General features: G+C 38.6%; 1 protein-coding gene across 1 annotated transcript in view; it reads left to right on the top strand.

The window, feature by feature from the left end:
• The window catches only part of RNF11 (ring finger protein 11), a 38317-nt gene continuing 16223 nt past the window's right edge, over positions 1-22094 (top strand). The window contains exon 1 of the mRNA XM_029230094.1: positions 1-622. Coding sequence (XP_029085927.1) covers positions 500-622 — 123 coding nt within the window. The 5' untranslated portion in view covers positions 1-499. The remainder of the gene's footprint in view (positions 623-22094) is intronic.

The following is a 22094-nucleotide window of genomic DNA, read 5'->3' as shown; positions in this document are numbered from 1 at the left end:
AGGGCCGCAGCTGGCCTCGTTCTGGCCGTCGCCGCCGCTTTCAGGCGGAGTAGGATGAGGCCCGCGGCTGCAGCTCCGGCGTCGGCGGGGGCAGCAGCAGCTGAGGCAGCAGCTGAGGGAGCCTCGACGGCCGCGCCCCCCCCTCCTGACCTGGATTAGGCCCAGCAGCTCCGTGGCCGCCGCCGCCCCGCGGGGGGGCGGGGTGGGGAAGTGCTTCGTCTCCCCGCCCCCCCCCCCCCATCGCCGCCGCCGCCGCCGCCGCGTCGTAGGAGGCTACCGCCGCGACCCCAGGGAACCCGCGGCCCAGCCTTAAGCCCCCAACCCCGGGGGCTGGCATGAGCGGCTCTTCGGTGGCGCCGGGGGGCGGGTTAGCCGTCGCCGCCTGAGCCCCGGCCTGCCGCCCGACCCCACCTCGCTGACCGAGGCTGACCGCGGAGCGTGCGAACGACCCCGCTACTGCTTTCTTCCTCCCCCAGATCACACACCCCAGCCCCGGAAGATGGGGAACTGCCTGAAGTCCCCCACTTCGGATGACATCTCCCTGCTTCACGAGTCTCAGTCCGACCGGGCTAGCTTTGGCGAGGGGACGGAGCCGGATCAGGAGCCGCCGCCGCCATATCAGGTAGGGGAGGGTGTGTGTTGGGCAACGGGGGTGCGAGGAGTAGAGGCAGCTCTGTCTGAGATTGTGGGATCTTCGGGGCTGTCACTGCCCCTGGCCTGAGGGGCACTGACCCCCTTAGGGCTGGATGTGAGGGTGATTGCTCCCCACCCTCAGGATAGGGGGAATCCTTCACCTCCCCTCAAGCACTGCGTGGGGATGGTACTTGTCCTTGAGTTCTGGGATTCGAGTATGTGTGATATCCCCTTGGCCTGTGGCTGGTGGTTAGATGGTGGAGTTTGGAAGTGATATTTTCCTGCCTTTATGCCTGAACTGTGAGGTTTGGAGATGATTTCCTCATCGCATCGCCAGCTGGATTTTGGGTTCTGGATAGGTGGTTACCCCCTCCCCCCCGTTTATACTTTCAAGTGTGATCATCCTCTCCTCCCTCCTGTCTGTCTGTATTCATTGGATCTGGTAGGCGTTCATTTCTCCCTCTGCTTGGGAGATTTCCAAGTAGTGATTTTGGTTCTAGCAACATCGAGTTACTTGTTTTTATATATGTTTATATTAATTTTTAATCCCTCCTTTTGCTCCACCCCTATGACACACCTTTTAAACACGCTGACTTAAGAGAACTTGCTTATCTTGAACTTTGGAAACCTTCAAACCTTACTTGAGAAATAGCTTATGTTACTCGTGGTTCTCCTTTTGTATCAAAGACTCGTCTTCTAAATAGCTTCACTGCTTTTTGTACAGCAATCAGCAGCTCCAGATATCTTTACACAATTAATAAAGAGCTAAAGACTGCTTTAGAAAACTCAAAATAGATATGCAGATGTTATAATCCGTAATGTATATAAACCTTTCCTCTACTTTTTCAATTTTAAATGATGCTGATTAAAAACTTTTTCCCCAGAAGGGCTTGGATAGTTGTGGCTTAATTTTTTTCATGAATGGGGTTTAATTTTCAAACTGGGCAGTCTCCTTTGTTGTTTCATGTGGTGACATCATTATCTAGTGTTATTCTTTTCTCATTCCTATGTAAATCAGTGTCTCACCACACCAGAAAAACCTGATCACATATGCTGGTTTTCTGGATAAAACCCTTCAGGGGCCTTTCATATATGCCAATAAAGTCCAGTCTTTTAATTGTGGCATAGAGAAGTCTCCATGATTTCTCTTTCACATTCATATTCCAGGCCTATCAAGTACAACAGCCTGTTCACACATCTCTGCCTTAGCTCCATTTGCCCCCTCTGGAGCCCTTCCCCCAAGGTCAGCAGGTGAACAGCGTAATCCTCTTTGAGGACTCAACTGTATCTGAAGTCCCTACATTCCCCTCCCTCTCACCCTGAATCCATTACTTCCTTCTTTGTGTCCCCCTTGAAGGAAGTGTCCACACTTTCATAAGCAGCCCATTTAACACTTGAATGTTATCCTTGTTTAGTTAGATGTGTGTCTCATTCTTGAGGCATTTCCCTCCTTCTCCAGTATAAGCTGTATGCAGGTAGGGACCCTGTGTTTCCTGTTTGTTGTATACGCAGCATCTGGCTCATAGTAGATGCTTAGTTACTGGAGTGAGTGAAGACTGTAAGCCCTTGAGAACAGGGACTATGTCCTCCTTGCTTAGTGCAATTTCTGGCACATAAGCACTTAAATGTTGAGTGAATTAATGAATTTGAATTCAGTTTTGTAAATTTACACACCCATTTCTTCCAAAGAATTGTCACAAGGAAGTCTCTTAAAAAATCCAAGCTAAGTCTAGATGTTTTTCTGAGTCTTTGAAGCAAGTAAATAGTTTATATTTCACTCTTGGTTTCCTTCATAAATGCTATAGGACAGTGTGCTTATTTCAGTTTCATAAGCAAATTCTTTTAGAAGTATGAGTTTTTATTTCAAAATCTCCTTCCATGTTCCCTAGCCCCCTTCTAGGCAAGTCAAATATCTTTGACTTTCTACACTCTTTCTCTTATATCCTTATGATAAATACAGTGTTAAGAATAACTTCTTTAGGGCTTCCCTGGTGGCGCAGTGGTTGAGAGTCCGCCTGCCGATGCAGGGGACACGGGTTCGTGTCCCGGTCTGGGAAGATCCCACATGCCGCGGAGCGGCTGGGCCCGTGAGCCATGGCCGCTGAGCCTGCGCGTCTGGAGCCTGTGCTCCGCAACAGGAGAGGCCACAACAGTAAGAGGCCCGCGTATCGCAAAAAAAAAAGAATAACTTCTTTAGAATTTATGGGAATTGTATTTGCCTTTTCCAGGAGGATAAGATGATAAGAGTTTTTTTGGTGTCATGAAGGAACGTTTTTTGAAACATGTTTGTGACAGCGGGAGTTTTTTGTGGTTGCCATTTCCTGAAATGAACGACCCAGATACTGATATGCAAATTTGGCATCAATTTGAAAGAAGTAATTTCTTTAAAGATAGAAGCATAAAAAGAGAAACTTTTGTAGAAATTTGTCTTACCTGAAGGAATTGAAGTTTTTAGGAATGTAAATCAGGTGATCTGAGAAACACTAATCCAAGGTAAATGATTTATATTTTCAGTGGATAGAAGTGACTTATTTTTTTCTTCAAAAATAGTGTATAATTGACAGAGCTACAGAAATATTGGCTTATTTCCTTAAAGAATAGTCTCAGTTACAGTAGGATTTTTAAAAAATTCATGGAGGGAATAACTGATTATAAAGGAACATACTTGGTATTTCTCTGTAGTGAATGGTTAAAAGAAAAGATGTACAATGTATCTATATGCCAAGAGCTCTATATAAAAAACTTCTGTAACATCCAGTTATTTCTTATTAACAGGATCTGAGATTTGCTTTATCTATTTATGCTTAAATGTAAGCACTGTACTACTGTGGTCAAAGTTGATGGGAAGTACATATTTCTCTCCTGGGTTTCTTTTGTAGCCTCCTAACTGGTCTCTCTGCTTTCACCCTTACCCTCCCTTTAGTCTATGCTTAACCCATCATCCAGAGTGATTATGGTAAAACAGATCATGACACTCTACTCAACTTTCTGTGGATCCTCATTTCATTCAAAGTAAAAGCCAAATTCCTTAGTGTCCCATAAACCCTACATGATCTATACCCTCTGCTCCCATACATAGCTCTTATGACACCTCTTACTACTCTGCCCTTTGCTGGCTTCCTCTGACCTCCTTGTTTCTAGGATACTCCAGGACCTTTACTCTTTTTTTCTGTGCCTTGAGTACTCTTCCCCCAGGTATCATCATGGCTGACTCCCTTACCTTCAAGTTTTTAGTCAAATGACACCTTCTTACACCCTCTCTAACCACCCTATTTAAAAGTGCACTTGCCTTGGCACCCTGGAATTCTCACTTACCTTGTTCTATTTTTTTCCCATAGCATTTATCACTTTCTAACACATTGTCTTTACTTATTATATTTATTGTTTATTATCTGTCTCCTCCTGCTAGGTGGTAAACTCCCTGAGGAAAGGGGAGTTTTAAAAAAATTGTTGTTTCCCAAGTGCCTAAATAGTGCCTGGCACACATTAGGCACTCAGTTGTTGGTTGAATGACTGGATTTCTTTTAAATGATTTAATATATTTATTTTGAGGCAAGTGCAGTAGAATGTTTTGTAAGAATTATGCACATTCCTAGTGCCTTTTTCCTTTATAATGGATCATTTTTAAGGAATCCTAAAAATCAAATCCCAATAATATTAAATATAGGAATTGGTTTATAATAATTATTGATAAAATAGGTTTTTTCCACCTTGTTTATATTCTATAACAAAATGTTTATTTTGTGAGAAAAGAACTTAAATCTTTGTCCTTAAAGAAATTGGAGGGAAGAGGTTAGAGCTTTTCTTGAATTAGAAGGTAAAAAACAAATTTGGCACGTCGTCTACTCTTTCCTTCCTGAATGTTTAAAAAGAATACAGAGGAAATCTGCCCATCAAGGGCAGTCTTAGAAGGGTTGTGAGAGGGAGGATAAGTCATGAAAGGCTGAGGAATGAAGGTTGATAAGAGGAAAGGGCCAGGTAGGTAGCCCAGCTTTGAAAGGTGTAAGTGAACAGATTGAGAAACCACTAACTAGTCACTCTAAAACCCCCATTTCTCATGACTAATTTGGGAGTGGCACTCTGGTAAATTAATATTCATTGACAACAAAAAAGCACTTTACAGTACTTTAATCTGAATATATATATATACATATATAAATAAAGTGGTATCTCTCACTTTTGCAGTAGTTACATAGTTTGAGATTTACTCATCTCTTCCTTCTGTGCACTTTGTGATTAATACATTTGAGATTTTAAAATCAGAAGAAAAATTATTGGTAATACAGCGCTGAGTGCAAGTATAGCTCTGGTTTTGGAGTCAGATGGGTCTGAGTTCATATCCTGGTTCATATCACGTGTAAAATATGAAGAGAGTTTATCAGATTATGTTGTGTCTTGAGGAACTTCTTTCACAAATAACAAAACATAACATTTTGGATATTTCAAACTAACTGAAGGTTACTTTTTTTTTTTAAGGCTTGGTCTCTCCTATAGAACTCATTAAAAGTAACCCCTCTCATTTAAAGATCTAGAATATAAGAAAATACTCATTTTTAAGCATTCAGAGCTGTAATAGTAATAATACCTTGTTTTTCTGGTATCTTTATGAAGTTAAGTTCAGGTAGTTGAATTTTTTTTTTTTTTATGTATTAGTGTTTTGTTTACTATTTTGTTGGAAATTACCTCAGTGTATCTCACCTATCTTGCTCTTATTAAACAAATTATTTAACTTAAAAAAACTCCCTTTGTGTGAAATTTTATCCCTCCCCTGTTGAAATTTTACCTTTTCATTGAGGTGCAGATCAACTCCAACCTCTTTAATAAATCCTCCACTGACCATTTTTTTCCCCTCTCCTGATTTCTTCAAGTGCAGTATTTTCTGTTTGTAATATTTATCTGGAAATCATGTATTATCTTATTAGCTCTCGATGCTTTAACATTTATTATTTTTCCAGATTACTGTTTCCTTAAAAGTGAGAATGATGTGTTAAGATTTTAAAAGTTTCTCAGTGGAGTGGAATGGTACCTTACACATTGTAGACACCCGGTGTCTAACTTAGAACTCTGCCTTCTCCCTCTTACACTGTCACCACTGGAACTGAGGTCTTCATGACCTCTCACAATTACCTATTTGATGTCTCCTCTTCCATGCATTTCATCCCCAACCATTTATTGTTCAGTAAATTCTATCCAAATCAGATTCCCTTGCTTCTTAATCCTTAATGATTCTTCCCGACTCATCACTGAAGATCTGTCCTAGCATTCAGAGTTATGATCTGGCTTCTTTTATACTTTTCCAGCTTTTCGTAGTCTTATGTAAAACTTATACTCTAGTCAGACTGAAGTTTGCTATGTTCTGTATATGCCTTCTGCTTTCCAGCCTCTGCCTTTGCTCATTCTATTCCTGTTGCCCAGAATACTCCTCTTTATACACTTTACCCTTCCTATTTGATTTTAATTACTCCTCTTTATACACTTCTTTACCCTTCCTATTTGATTTTAATTATTTATAACAATGTTGCCTGTACCCTACTAGAATCCAAGTCTGATGATTCATCTTTGCATTGCTAGAACTGTGCTTTTCACATAGCAGGCACTCAAATACTTGAGTAAATGTGAAAATCAGTTATTGTGTTTTTCTGTGAGTGTGAAGTCTTATGGTTGTTCGATTCTTTATAAATTGTTCCCAGAATCCTGTGCTTTAGTGTTTGGCTTTTGTACTTTAAAGGGTTCTGCTATTTTTCTCTCCCACATTAACTATTTTATCTGACTGTATTCAGTTTTGTCCTGTCACTTCTAATTTATAATGTGCATAAGCTTTGGGAAAGTTAATCTGTTTACCTTGTTTTCATTTGAGTTTGGTCTGTGTTCTGTGTAGCTCAGCTTGCCTCTTCTTTTTTTTAATAACTAAGCAAATATCTTTGCTTATTTATTTGTAACCATTGTTACAAGGGTTTTGTTTGTTTATGCATGATCTACCCCTCTGGATGTCCTTTACTTAAGGCTGATTCTTTGCCATTAAGAATGTATGAGCACCTTTAAGAGTAGGACAGTCTGTGTGTCAGTTTAATTCTAGAGCCAATTATAGGGTAACTTGAGAAGATAGGGGTAATGAGTACTTGGTACATAAGGTCTGAGAACTTGACTTTTTTAAAATATTTTTTAGTTAGCACTTTCTAGGATATATTTTTGTAAAATTTAGATCTTTTAAAAATCATAATATAATACTTTAGGTAGGAGGGGATTTTTTTTAAAGATCTTAATTTTATTTGGTTCCTTCTACATAGAAAAATTGTCACAGAATGGCTACTATAGGTTTTCCCTGACTTTTTTTTCTTCAACTTGTACCACTTCTTTCTGTCTTTACTGTCTCAGCCAAGTTCAAAATTTCTAGAAATGAGGAAGGAAGTGAAAAGAGGATGATTGTAAATACAGTTGGAATTAGATGTTGTATTTCTTTGTCATCTTGCCTCAAGCCATTTCTGAATGTAATTATCTTCTGTGTATTACCTTTTTTCAAGCAAAGAGTTAGGGATTATGTGTTTCTGTCCTGTATCAACAGATTATTAAAAAATAGGCTGTAACAAATTTCCAGAAGTTGATTCCTTGTCAGTAACTTTTAATATTGAATTTAACAAATATTTATGATATTGTTAACCTGTTCAGTATTCAGAATTTTTGCAGTTGTGATGTAAATGAAATCAAGAGTGAGGTGGTAAAGATACTAAAGACTCAGAGTGGAAATGTGAGTGAAAGATGTGAGGAAAAGCTAGCATATAGATAGCCAAAGTGTGTGTGTTTTTAATGGCAGAAGAAATTGCTACATGCTGTTGAAAAGTAAAGTGATAAGGGAGAACTAAATGTATTTTCTGCTCTTGGAGAATCTGCCTGACCTTTTGGTTTTGATATTCAATTTGACTTTATGGTATGTTGCTTTTCAAGTTTTAGAAGAGTTCCTTATTGTAACCAATTAAAAATACTTTGAGTTCATTTTAATATGAATGCACATATACCTATCTTTTAATTAAATAGCCAACATGGAGTGTGCTCCCAGGGGCAGTTGAGTAATTATCTTGTTACTTAATCCAGAGAGCATACAGTAAGGTAAGTAAGGGATATGAAGGTGTGGGAATGAAGAAAGCAATCCTCCAGATATATTAGTTCCTAAATTTATTAAAACTTTATGAATTCTTATGAAGCTGAATGGCTTTAAGAAGAATGAGACTTTTATAATTGATCCAATTAGTTAAAATTACATGTAATTTTGTATAACAATTTAATTCTTACATATGTGGCAAAAAAAAGCAGTTTACCATAAACTGAATGGCAAGGCTTTAAGGATTAAAAACCAGGACACTTGATACTTCATTTCTTCTATCGGTCAGCAGGTATGTGTTGGGCACCAAGGTGAAAGGAGAAATGAGTCCTTTACCCTTAAGGATCTACCACTTTAAGGAGGCAAGATTAATGTATATACATGAAGCATTTATTCAGTGTGAAACAGTGTAATCAAGTATTAAACTTGAGACTTTAAGTTGGAGGATCAATTTATGATAGGGCAGTGGATCACAAAATAACTCTTTAGCTTCTGAAGACATCAAATGATGAACGTAAATGTAAAAAATAATAAAAGCAAAAGAGCTGCCCTGATTAAACTATGAGTTGGGGAGCTTGGAGCTGGAAGAATAATCAGTAGGTGGTGAGCATGAATTTAGAGGGAGTTGTATAATGTTGTACAGTTAAGGTATAATATGTGCGTGTGTGTGTAAAACCTTTTTATTGCTTATATACAATAAAGAGTATATCTTTAATAGTATAAATAATATCTTAACTATATAGTCCAGTGACCTTTTACATATTATAACCACCATCGAGATATAGCCAATATCCATCCCCCCAAAAGGTTCCCTCATATCTCCTCTAACAGTCAATACCCCTTCCCCAAAGGTAACTACTGTTCTGACCTCTTACCACCTTCTGTTTGTTTTGCCCAGTTTTGAACTTAAATAATTTGTTCAGCATTGTTTGTGAAATTCGGTTATGATGTTCCATATTGTGGCAGTAGCTCATATTATTTTTCATTGCTGTAGAGGATTCAGTTGTATAAATATACTTTTAAAACCCATTTTACTATTAATACATATTTGGGTTGTGTTAGTTTTTGACTGTATGAATGTGCTGTGAACATTTTTTAAAATATACGTAAATACCTATTTGGTTTATATTCAGGAGTGGAAATGCTGGGTAATGGAACAGGTATATGTTTAGTTTTTCCCACAATATTTTATTATGGAAATTTCAAAAACAAAGAGAAGTTGACAGAATTGTTTGAATACTCATATTCCTACCACTTAGACTGTAGTTAACATTTTGCTATATTTGTTTTAACACATACCCAGTCCCTTTATCAATCCATCCTATTTTTGGATGCATTTCAAAATAAGTTGCCAAAGTGGTTTCACCAGTTTACACTCCTGTCAGCTATATACAAGAGTTCTGTTTGCTCTACATCCTTACCAGCACCTGGTATTGTCAGTCTTTTATTTTAGGCACTCTGATAAGTGTGTAGAAGTGTTTCATTGTGGTTTTAATTTGCATTTCCCCAATGAGAAGTGCATACCAGTATGCATACTAATATGTGGTCTTTTGTCGCTAGTCTCTTACTGTTTTCAAGATTCATCTATGTTGTAGCATGTGTCAGGACTTCATTTCTTTTATTGTGAAGTATTTCATTGTGTGGATCAACCACATTTTGTTTAGCCATTCTTCATTGATGAACATTTGGGCTTCCATTTTTTGGCTCTTATGAATGCTTTTATAAACATTTGTGTGCAAGTTTTTGTACAGATATGTTTTCATATCTCTTGGTTATACACTTCCTAGTAGAATTGCTGTGTCACATAATTCCATGTTTAACCTTTTGAGGGACTGCCAAACTGTTTTCCAAAACACTTGTAGTATGGTTTTACATTCCCACTAGCAGTGTACAAGGGTTCCAATTTCTGCACATCATCACCAAAACTTTTTATCTTTTTTTTTTTAATTATAGCCATTCTAGTGCCTATGAAGTGGTATCTCATTGCGGTTTGGGTTTTTTTTTAATTAATTAATTAGCTTATTTGTTTATTTATTTTTGGCTGCGTTGGGTCTTCGTTGCTGCACGCGGGCTCTCGTTGCGGCGAGTGGGGGCTACTCTTCATTGCAGTGCATGGGCTTCTCATTGCGGTGGCTTCTCGTTGCAGAGCACGGCCTCTAGGCGAGCGGGCTTCAGTAGTTGTGGCATGCAGGCTCAGTAGTTGTGGCTTGCAGGCTCTAGAGCGCGGGCTCAGCGCACAGGCTTAGTTGCTCCGTGGCATGTGGGATCTTCCCAGACCAGGGCTCGAATCCCCTGCATTGGCAGGCAGATTCTTAACACTGCGCCACCAGGGAAGTCCTCATTGTGGTTTTGATTGCATTTCCGTAAAGACTCATGTTGAGCATCTTTTCACGTGCTTCTTGGCCATTTGTACATCTTTGGAGAAATGTCTATTCAGATCCTTATTGAGTTGTAAGAGTTCGTTATATATTCTGATCTCTTGTCAGATATGAGATTTGCAAGTTTTCTCCTGTTTTGTGGACTGTCTTTTCACTTTTTAAAAATTAATTTTTATTGGAGTATAGTTGATTAACAATGTTGTGTTGGTTCCTGCTGTACAGCAAAGTGAATCAGTTATACATATATCCACTCTTCTTAAAATTCTTTTCCCATATAGGTCATTACAGAGTGTTGAGTAGAGTTCCCTGTGTTATACAGTAGGTCCTTATTAGTTATCTGTTGTCAATCCCAATCTCCTAATTTATCCCCTCCCCCGTTCCGCCTTGGTAACCATGAGTTTACCTTCCTTTAAATCTTTATGTCCCTTCCTCTTAGTTAATTACAGACAGAGAACATATATGACATGAATAATCCTTCCATTGAAAGTGCTCAGAGAAGGGGTATGAAGTGGTATTTTTCAGAAGAACATAACATTACTGGGAGCAGACTGACAGCTGTTTTGGTGATGAGAATTTCAGAATTTTGGACGAATGAAGACAGTGATAGTCATCTACTCTGAGACTGTTTTAAGACTGTTGTCAGAATCTTTGGAAGCGAATGCAAACAAAAAGCCAGTAGATTTTGTAATTATACCCTATAAAGCTGTTTTCTGCTTCTAGAGACCCTAACAAGCATACCCTGTTCAATTTCATGTTTTATTTGTACTTTTCCATCATTTCTGCAAAAAAACCTTCAAATATCATTATTAGATCTTTGTGAGTGATCTCTCCTGCTTGTTCCTACAGATAGAGTAGTTTGGGGGGGGTGGTTTAATTTTTATGGGAGTATAGTTGATTTACAATGTTGTGTTAGTTTCTGCTGTAGAGCAAAGTGTATCAGTTATACATATACATATATCCACTCTTTTTTAAATTCTTTTTCCATATAGGTCATTACAGAGTATTGAGTAGAGTTCCGTTTGCTATACAGTAGGTCCCTATTAGTTATCTATTTTATATATATGTGTATATGTCAATCCCAATCTCCCAATTTATCCCTCCCCCCTTTTCCCCCCTGGTAACCATAAATTTGTTTTTTATATCTGTGACTCTGTTTCTGTTTGTAAATAAGTTTATTTGTAACATATTTTTAGTTTCCACGTATAAACGCTATCATATGATATTTGTCGTTCTCTGTCTGACTTACATCACTCGGTGTGACAATCTCTAGGTCCATCCATGTTGCAAATGGCATTATTTCATTCTTTTTTATGCCTGAGTAATATTCCATTGTATATATGTACCACATTTTCTTTATCCATTCCTCTGTTCATGGACATTTAGGTTGCTTCCATGTCTTGGCAGTTGTAAATAGTGCTGCAGTGAACATTGGGGTGCATGTATCTTTTCCAGTTATGGTTTTCTCCGGATATATGCCCAGGAGTGGGATTGCTTATCATATGGTAGCTCTATTTTTAGTTTTTTAAGGAACCGCCATACTGAATCTAAAAAAAAAAATGGCTCTAACAAACCTAGGGGCAGTACAGGAATAAAGACACGGATGTAGAGAATGGACTTGAGGACATGGGGAGGGGGAAGGGTAAGCTGGGACGAAGTGAGAGAGTAGCATTGACATATATACACTACCAAATGTAAAATAGGTAGCTAGTGGGAAGCAGCTGCATAGCACAGGGAGATCAGCTTAGTGTTTTGTGACCACCTAGAGGAGTTGGATGGGGAGGGTGGGAGGGAGATGCAAGAGGGAGGGGATATGGGGATACATGTATACATATAGCTGATTCACTTTGTTATGCAGCAGAAACTAACACAACATTGTAAAGCAATTATACTCCAATAAAGATGTTTAAAAAAAAAAAAAAAAGGAACCGCCATATGTTCTCCATAGTGGCTGTACCAGTTTACATTCCCACCAACAGTGTAGGAGGATTCCCTTTTCTCCACACCCTCTCCAGCATTTATTGTTTGTAGATTTTTTGGTGGTGGCCATTCTGACCGGTGTGAGGTGATACCTCATTGTAGTTTTGATTTTCATCTCTCTAATAATTAGTGATGTTGAGCATCTTATTGTTTTTAACTAATTAATTTATTTATTTATTTTTGGCTGCATTGGGTTTTTGTTGCGCATGGGCTTTCTCTAGTTGTGGTCTTCATTGCGGTGTGTAGGCTTCTCATTGCGGTGGCTTCTCTTGTTTCGGAGCACGGCCTCTAGGCGTGCTGGCTTCAGTAATTGTGGCTTGCAGGCTCTAGAGCACAGGCTCAGTAGTTGTGGTGAACGGGCTTAGTTGCTCTGTGGCATGTGGGATCTTCCTGGACCAGGGCTCGAGCCCACGTCCCCTGCATTGGCAGGTGGATTCTTAACCACTGCGCCACCAAGGAAGCCCTGTTGAGCATCTTTTCGTGTGCTTTTTGGCTATCTGTATATCTTCTTCGGAGAAATGTCTATTTAGATCTTCCAACAGCCATTTTTCGATTGGGTTGCTTTTTTTTGATATTGAGCTGCATGAGCTGTTTGTATATTTTGGAGATTAATCCCTGTTGGTCACTTTCTTTACAAATATTTTCTCCCATTCTGTGGGTTGTCTTTTTGTTTTGTTTATGGTTTCCTTTGCTATGGTCTTTTCACTTTCTTGATGGTGTTACTTGAGCACAAAAATTGCTAATTCTGGTGGATCCAGTTTATTTTTTCTTTTGTCACTTGAGCTTTTGGTGTTGTGTCTAAGAAAATTTTGCCTAACCCACATTCACAAAGATATACTCCTGTGTTTTCTTTTAAGAGTTAATTTTTGTGTGTAGTGTAAGGAAGGCCCCAAATTTATTATTTTGAATGTGACTATCCTGTCAGAGCACCATTTGTTCAATATTTCCCCATTGTTGTGCCCCAAATCAATTGTCCATTAAGTGTTAAGGGGTTATTTCTGGACTCTTCAGTTATGTTCCATTGATCTACATGTCTAGTCTTGGCTTCTCTTGTTGTGGAGCACTGGCTATAGGCATGTAGGCTTCAGTAGTTGTGGTGTGCGAGCTTTAGAGTGCAGGCTCAATAGTTGTGGCACACGGGCTTAGTTGCTCCACGGCATGTGGGATCTTCCCAGACCAGGGATCAAACCCGTGTCCCCTGCATTGGCAGGCAGATTCCTAACCACCACGCCATCAGAGAAGTCCCTACATGTCTGTTCTTTTTTTTTTTAATTTAAATTTTATTTGTTTATTTTTGTCTGTGTTGGGTCTTCCTTGCTGTGTGTGGGCTTTCTCTATTTGCGGTGAGTGGGGGCTACTCTTTGTTGCAGTGCATGGGCTTCTCATTGCAGTAGCTTCTCTTGTTGTGGAGCATGTGCTCTAGACACCTGGGCTTCAGTAGTTGTGGCACACAGGCTCAGTAGCTGTGGCACATGGGCTTAGTTGCTCTGCAGCATGTGGGATCTTCCCGGAGAAGGGATCGAACCCGTGTCCCCTGCATTGGCAGGTGGATTCTTAACCACTGCACCAGCAGGGAAGTCCCTACATGTCTTTTTTTTTTTTTTTGCGGTACGCGGGCCTCTCACTGTTGTGGCCTCTCCCGTTGCGGAGCACAGGCTCCAGACGCGCAGGCTCAGCGGCCGTGGCTCATGGACCCAGCCGCTCCGCGGCATGTGGGATCTTCCCGGACCGGGGCACAAACCCGTGTCCCCTGCATCGGCAGGCGGACTCTCAACCACTGCACCACCCGGGAAGCCCTACATGTCTATTCTTAATGCTAGTCCTACACTAGTTTTGCAGTAAGTTTTGAAATCAGGAGGTGTGAATCTTCAGACTTTGTTCTTATTATTCAACATTATTTTGGCTATTCTTAGTCCCTTATAATTCCATATGAATTTTGGGATCAATTGTCAATTTCTGAAAATAAATCAGCTGGGATTTTGATAGGGCCACATTTAATTTTTTTTTAATGAATCTACACTAAAATATTATTATCCAAAATCCATAGCTTGGTGTTGTATACTCTGTGAGTTTGGACGGATGTACAATGACATGGATTCTCCGTTATGTATAGTATCATACAGAATATTTTGCCTGCCTAAAAAAATCCTCTGTGCTCCACATGTTCATCCCTTCCTCCTAACCCCTGGCAACCACTGATCTTTTACTGTCTCCACAGTTTTTCTTTTCCAGAATGTCATATATTTAGAAGCAAACAGCATGTAGCCTTTTCACATTGGCTTCTTTCACCTAGTAACGTGCAATGAAGTTTCTTCCATGTTTATCCATGGCTTAATAGCTCATTTCTTTTTAGCACTGAATAGTATTCCATTGTCTTGATGCACCACAAGTTTATCCATTTACCTACTAAAGCATATCTTGGTTGCTTCCAAGTTTTGGGAATTATGATTGAAGCTGCTATTAACGTCCATGTGCAGGTTTTTGGGTGGATATAAGTTTTCAACTCCTTTAGGTAAATACCAAGGAGCATAATTGCTGGATTGTATATGGTAAGAGTATGTTTAGTTTTGTAAGAAACCGCCAAACTGTCTTTCAAAGTGGCTGTGCCATTTGCATTCCCACCAGCAGTTAAGGGAGAGCTCCTGTTGTTCCATCCACATCCTCACCAGCATTTGATACTGTCAAGTGTTTTCAATTTTCACCGTTCTAATAGGTGTAAGTGGTGTTTTTGTTTGCTTGTTTTAATTTGCAATTCCCAGTGCTTCTCAGTGTCCGCCTCTACCCCCTTAGGTGAAGAAGAATAGAATGCTCTGGCATATATCAAAATGGTTCCTTTCCCACTCCTCCTCTTGGGAGCATGAGGGGAATTTTTCTCTGATACTCACTGGGAGGACCTGGCAAAGCTCATGGAAATAAAACTTATGAATTGACTGTGGGGTCCCCCTGGAGTTTTTAACTCAGACTTGTTCACACTGAACCCCTAGTAATCATACAGTCCCCAGCAGAATTACAGTTCAGGTTTTCCTACCCCAGCACTGGTTCTGCTGACAGGTTTCTGCTCTGGTAAGTTGTGATTTTCTGTATCCGTCTGTCTCTCAAGTTTTGGGGTCAGCAGTTTGCTCTCTGACCTCACATCTCTGACCGATCTAAGAAGAGTTGTTGATTTTTTTGTTAGGGTGGTATGGTGACTTCTAAGCTTACATGCTAGATCAGAAACTGGAAGTTCTTAATTTTCATAATAATTATATGAAAGTGAATGTTATTCTCATCTTATAGATGAAGAAATAGGTTTAGCAGTAGAGCTAGTCAGCTATGAGAATTGAGTTTTAGATGGTAGAGGTAATTGCACAGTGTGGCAGAGGAATAGTAGAAGAATCAAAGTAGATATGGTAACACTGGATTTGACTCAAAGGCAGTCATGGGGACCTGGGAATCCTTTTCCAGTAGAGTGAATCTGTCAGAAGAATGGAATATTGGAATGAAGTGGTTTATATGTAATAATTGAGGTAATGAGACTCCTTTATAATAAAGTGGGTCTTCTAAAAATATCTCCTAAATCATATAAAGGTAAGTTTCATATAGCACAGCAGTGTTCTGCTAAATTGACAGAAACGTCCCTGTGCATCACATCTATTTTGTCATTTGAAAATACACACCACTGTCACTCAGTAAAATGCTAAAATTAACAAAGTGTGTTTTTGGTGTTCCAGTGTCCTCTTTTCTATCCTCAATTGGTGATTCCCCTTTCATCTTTCTTTTCTCCCTTAGGTGATCAGGGCTCCCTGTCTAACCTTTCTCTCAAATCAAACATTGTATATTTGCCATTAATTGATATTAAGGCACCAATTCCTGATTGAGGCTAATTTATAGTATAGTGTGAATGTGTTTTATTTAGCATTATCTCCACTAGTCATTTGTATCCTAGTTTCTTGCCTTTTACTGTGATTTTTTTTTTAATTTATATTTTTTTGGCTGCATTGGGTCTTCATTGCTGCACGCAGGCTTTCTTTAGTTGTGTCCAGCAGGGGCTACTCTTCGTTGCGGTGTGCTGGCTTCTCATCGCGGTGACTTCTCTTGTTGCGGAGCATGGGCTCTAGGCACAAGGCTTCAGTAGTTGTGGCTTGTAGGCTCTAGAGTGCAGGCTCTGTAGTTGTGGCACACAGGGCTTAGTTGCTCCGCAGCATGTGGGATCTTCCCAGACCAGGGCTTGAACCTGTGTCCCCTGCATTGGCAGGCGGATTCTCCACTGTGCCACCAGCGAAGCCCTGTGATATTTTTTTAAACGTAGAAGTAATAGAAGTAGATTTGAAGCTTAAGAGGGCCCTGAAGCCATAGGTACTGATAAGTAGTCTGTTCAGGGTAATGAAGGAGCAAGGAGACTTAAAAAACAAGACTTAAAAAGATGGGGTATTGAAATCACACAGGAGAATTGAATGGATCCAGTTGTAGAAAGTATAACTGCAATTAAATTTAAGTGAAATTTTCCAATTCAAACAGTTTATTTTGGATAGATAAGTTTTGGATAGAGACCTTCTAAAATATGTTTTACATTTTTAACTTTTTTTTTATTCCAGAACACTGTCTTTGGTAACAGTGTCTTACTAAGACTGATTCGCAGCTGGGTCTTTTCAAACTTCACAATGCTCCCTTTTCATTCTCACTCCTTCCCCCATAAATCACTGAAATACTGACTTATAAGCAGATTTTCATCTCATTTTACTGATTCAAAACATATTAGAAGGATTAGTTTATTATTCTCTGTAGGTGATAGAATGGTGCCCCGGAGTGTTATTATGTAGGAATATTTGTGTTACTGAATGAAATCTGTTCTGCTTTTAATTCTTTTCTTTTCTTTTTTTTTTTTTTTTTTTTTTTTAATTTATTTGGTTGCACCAGGTCTTAGTTGCAGCTTGCCGGATCCTTAGTTTTGGCTCTCAGGTTCCATAGTTGTGGCTCAGCAGCTCCTTAGTTGTGGCACTCAAGCTCCTTAGTTGTGTCATGTGAACTCTTAGTTGAGGCATGCATGTAGGATCTAGTTCCCTGCCCAGGGATCGAACCCGGGGCCCCTGCATTGGGAGCATGGAGTATTATCCACTGCACCACCAGGGAAGTCCTGCTGCTTTTAATTCTTGTACCAGCATTTTATAATTTTTTTTCTCATTGTCTTCCCACTGTCTGATGGTTCTTCATCTGCTGTTAATGCAGCTCCCCTTATAGTAACTCTTCTAGTATTCTGCATATTGGAAAATCAGATAATTAGGCTTGTCATATTTCCTAGCAGCTGCCAGTAGAAGAGAGCCCAGAGGTAGTACCTATGAGTAGAGCAGCATTTTTGTTTGTGAATAAACTGTTTGGGGATTTGTATATATGGGCACCTTGTACTTTTTTTAAGGTTCAAAAAATTAGTTTTAGAGTTTCCATTGCAGAAATTTGCTTAAGTAAATAAAGTTGATTTTAGCAGGAAGTCCATATATACGTGAGTGTAGAGAAATAGAGAAAGGGAAGAAACCTTCCTTAATATTGAGGTAAGCTTATCAGTATTTCATTTTTCACATACACCTCCCATCCCGCACTGTGTTTCATTATCTGGAATTTTCTCATGTTCCTAGATATTGTTTCTCAAAATGCTTTGTATTTCTTAAAATGTGCTTTAGTTACCTAGGACTTCTTACATATAAATTTTTAAACTCGGTGTAATCTTTAGATTGATGAATACTTACCCTTAGGTCCACAGATCCTTATAGGGTCAAGAATAGAACTGTATTTCAGTGTAACTAATTTCCTTGGTAATCTTATGTATCCATTCAAAAGCACTATCTGAGAAGGAATCCATGACTTTTCATCAGATTGGTAAAGGCTTCCATGCCACAAAGAAGGTTAAGAATCCCTGAGAGGCAGTCTCTGAGTTGCAGGTAATGAGCTCATATCTCTGCTGCCAGAAACCGCAAAGCCTTTGGGGTTTGAGCCACAGAGTTCTGATAGGTGTGTGGTATAGGTATTCAGTTAAATTTTGCTGTTGCAACACTGTTAGGTAAATTATCAGACCTCATTTAAGATTAGGTAGTGTGAAATAGAGCCATTTAAAAATGGCTGAAATTCTGAAACCTACTGAAAGTTAACTTGAAGTATAATTTCTTAGTCATAGATGAAAAAAATTGAATCATAGGAAAACAGTAGTATCATAATCTCAAATAGCTTAGACCATGGGTTCAGATATATTTTTGGCAACTCAAAATAGAAAAAATACATTTTATACCATGTTTCAGTTTGTAAAAACGGAAACAAGTTTCATAAAACAGTGTTGACCCTTACTATTATATATTCTGTATATTCTATTTCATTTTCTAAAAAGTCCTAGCTTTGACCCTCTAAAACTTATTTTACAATCCACAATGGTCATGACCTGCAGTCCAGAAAAAGACTCCAAGATAATTGTACCAAAAAGATAAGATTATGAAATACATTTAAAATATTTTTTATGTCTGGCATTTCAAACAAAATCCCTTAGGAATTCAAACTTGCCTCTCTAAAAAGAGCATTTTAGAGAAGTGGGTACATGTTTGTACCCTGGGAATAGTCATTAAGATGCTTGTGCCAGGTTCTTTACATTTATTATCTTTATTAAGGATTTTGGACTTTATCCTAGAACAGAGGAAAGCTAGCCAGTGAAGGATTTTAGGTGGGGTTGGGAGGGGGGTATTATGTAAATTAAATTAGATTTGTATTTTTAAAGAAGGACTCTGAGAACAAAGAGTATATATACTATTTAGGAAGCCACTGCATTAGCAGATATTGTTAGCTAGGGTGTTGGCAATAGAGATGAAGAGTTATAGATGAATTCTATTGATATTTGTTTGAGAGACAGAAACAGCAGAGCTTAGTAATGGATTGTATGGTAAGAATTTTTCCAGGAGATTGAGATATAGAAACATCAAGAACAGATTATTTTGGGAGAAGATCGGCTGTGAAGCAGGGGAGGGGTATAGGAATAGGGCAATAATTAGATGTGGAATTGATGGTGGATTAGTTTGTTTTAATGAGAAAGACTTATGTTTATAAGCTGATGGGAAGGATGCAGTGAAAAGAAGTTGAATATGGAGAGCAGCAAAAATCTGTAGTATAAGGTTTCTGAGAAGGTGGAAGCACATGAAATCCAAACAGAGGTAGTAGGGTTGGCCTACACAAAAGAAAACAATCTTTAAATTTATTTTTTAATGATTTTAAATAATATATTCATATGGTCAAATTCTAGAAATGTATGGATGAGACATCTTATTTGTTCTGTAGCCACTCAGTTCCACATCCAATAGGCAACTAAAGTTAATGTTTTTTGTATATCCTTCAAGAGATTTTATACACATGCAAACAAATACAAGCAGTCCTCCTTGACCCCTTTACACAAAAAGTAGCCCGCTGTACAGAACAATTCTGCATGTTGCTTTTTTTTCCACACTGTATCTTGAAGCTGTTTCCCTATCAGTACATAAAAAGCTTCTTTCTTCTCTAGCGCTGCATAGTATTAATTGTGTGTACTGTTATTTATTTAATCAGTTCCCTGTTTGATGGACATTTAGGTCATTACCATTCTTTTGATAGTACCTCTATTTTAACAAGATGAAAACACTAACCGGAGATAGGTGCACATGTGAGCAGGACTGTATGTTTGACTCTAAAAGTTAAGTGGTCCAAATGATCTGGATACAGAGAGCTAGGTGGTCCATTTTGGGGCCAGCAGACTGAACTTTAATATTCAGGTTAAAGAGCTGATGTGTGGAGACTCACTTGCGCAAATAAGCAGGAATTAAAATACCACATCTAGGGAACTCTTGCCAGGTCAATAAACTAGATGGAGGTAAGGGAGTCACTAGACCAAAGTTGGAGACAATAGCCAGGAAAACTCTTTAAACTACATGTTTGTCAGTCAAAAGTCACTTTCAGAAATCACCTTTTGATAGTGAAGAATTAAGACTATTTTTTGGTAGCCTCAAATTAGGACCCTCCATTCAAGGTTAAATAGATCTAGCCCATCTGAAGTGAAGGGCAAGCCCTTCTGAAGTGAAGTCCTTTTTAGGGCAAATACTGCGTTTTGGGTTCAGAAGCTCTATGAGAAGGCATTACTGCCTAATTTCCAAAGAATTTCAGTTTTCTACTGTTGTTTTTTAGTTATAGAATGTGTAATTTTAACGTAAAATAGAAAAATGCATTAAGTCTAAATTATAAATTTGTTTGCACTGACTTAAGGCACCTGAAAGTGGTTTTAATTTTTTCAGTTAACTTTCGTGGGTTAACTTTCTGGGAGGTCACTCTCACTGTTAGGTACCATGGGCCAAGTATAAGATCAAACATGAAACAGTACAAAGTCATACGGGTGACAGGTGCTAGAGGAGGCTTGAAGTGAGACAGCTAACTTTTGGTTACAGTTTTGTGAGATGGCTCCTTGAAGGACTGGGTGTTCAGGTGTCAAAAACCAAGATTTCTTTTATCTCTTTGTTTGAAATGTTTCCTTATATTCCTTCAACTGGTTTTTCTGTTTCTTTGGCGGCCGTCCAAGTTCACAGAAGTGTCTCTTAACCCTTTCGTTATTTAATAACTCTTGGGAAGCTGAAAACCATAAGTCCTCTTCCTGGGAAGATGCACAGAATTTTGCATGCAATTTCAAGGAATTTATATACCCCCCTTAAGCCCAGATCTCAATTAACAACCTCTCGTCTATCGTCTCAAACTTCTGTTCTTACTTTCTTTCATTGCCTTGTTCATTATATCTTGTCTACTGCTGCCAGGTCTCCTATTAAACAGTGATCCCTCAGTGCCAGCTATTTAATATAAAGAACAAAAATTTAAGAACATTTGATGTCCTATACTCTTGGATATTTGACTGAATGGGTGTGACAGGGTCACACAGCTATTTTGTAACACCACACTGAGCCATGTTTTCCTGACTTATGGTACACAGTGTGTATCATTGGATTTCATTACATAATTCTAAACTAGAAGTGGTTTGTATACTTTAAAAAGATATTGTGAAATTTAACAATCCTTTTTCTTTGTAGTTTTACAATTTTAAGTATAAAAAAGTTAATTTCCACTGATTTGTATACCTTTGCACTCCAAGTTGCATTGTTGAAACCGAATATTGTTTAGCTAATAGTACCCTACATACAAGAAACTCAAAAGAATTATGTATGACTGGTTCACTATATCTTAAAATTGGACTTAACACATACTACAGCATGGTCGAAGCTCAAATATATTGCTCAGTGAAAGAAGCTAGACACCAAAAAAAAGTCATGTAATGTAGTCTGTGATTCTATTTATATGAAATATCTAGAATAGGTAAGTCCATAGAAACAGGCTGGGGAAAAGGAGGAATGGGTGATAACTACCTAAAGGGTACTGAGTTTTATGCTTTTTTCCCAAATGCAAATATTTAAAAAAATATATAATATTACTCTCTAATTTTTGCATACTTTTAGTTTTTACTCAGTGTCATTTTACAAGCATTTTCTCATGTTACTGTAGTTTTGAAAGCTCCAATTTTTAAAAACCATTAAATCTATAAATCTATTAAGTCCATATTACTCTCCTATACATTCAGGTTATTTCTTGATATTCCAGGATAAGTTTCTTGATTCTTGATGGTAGTAGGGGTAGAGGAGATGTTGAGATGTGTTTCTCATCTAGAAATTGAACCAGGGGAGCTTTTATGAAAAAGTAGTGTGTTGACAGTTTCAGTTTGAAAATAAGTTGTAAATAGCTGGCTGATGGGTAGATAGCCTTGCTTAGGGCAACTTTACATTTGGGAACATTAGTATCTCTCTAGTAATCTTAACTTTTCGTTTTACTTATATTTGTATTAGGAAGCCTTTTTTTTTTGAGGTTCATTAGCAAAAGGACTTAAGCACTCTGTATTCCATATTCTGCTTACTAGTTAGAGATTTCCTGATGACCTGACCCCTGGAATTAAGCTTGAGGAAGAATCTAAAGACTAAACCTGATTTTCTAGTTTAAGA

The sequence above is a fragment of the Monodon monoceros genome, unplaced genomic scaffold, assembly GCF_005190385.1.
Source record: "Monodon monoceros isolate NGI ecotype Baffin Bay Population unplaced genomic scaffold, NGI_Narwhal_1 Super_Scaffold_18, whole genome shotgun sequence".
Lineage (NCBI taxonomy): Eukaryota > Metazoa > Chordata > Mammalia > Artiodactyla > Monodontidae > Monodon > Monodon monoceros.
This window is presented reverse-complemented; position numbering and strand designations above follow the sequence as displayed.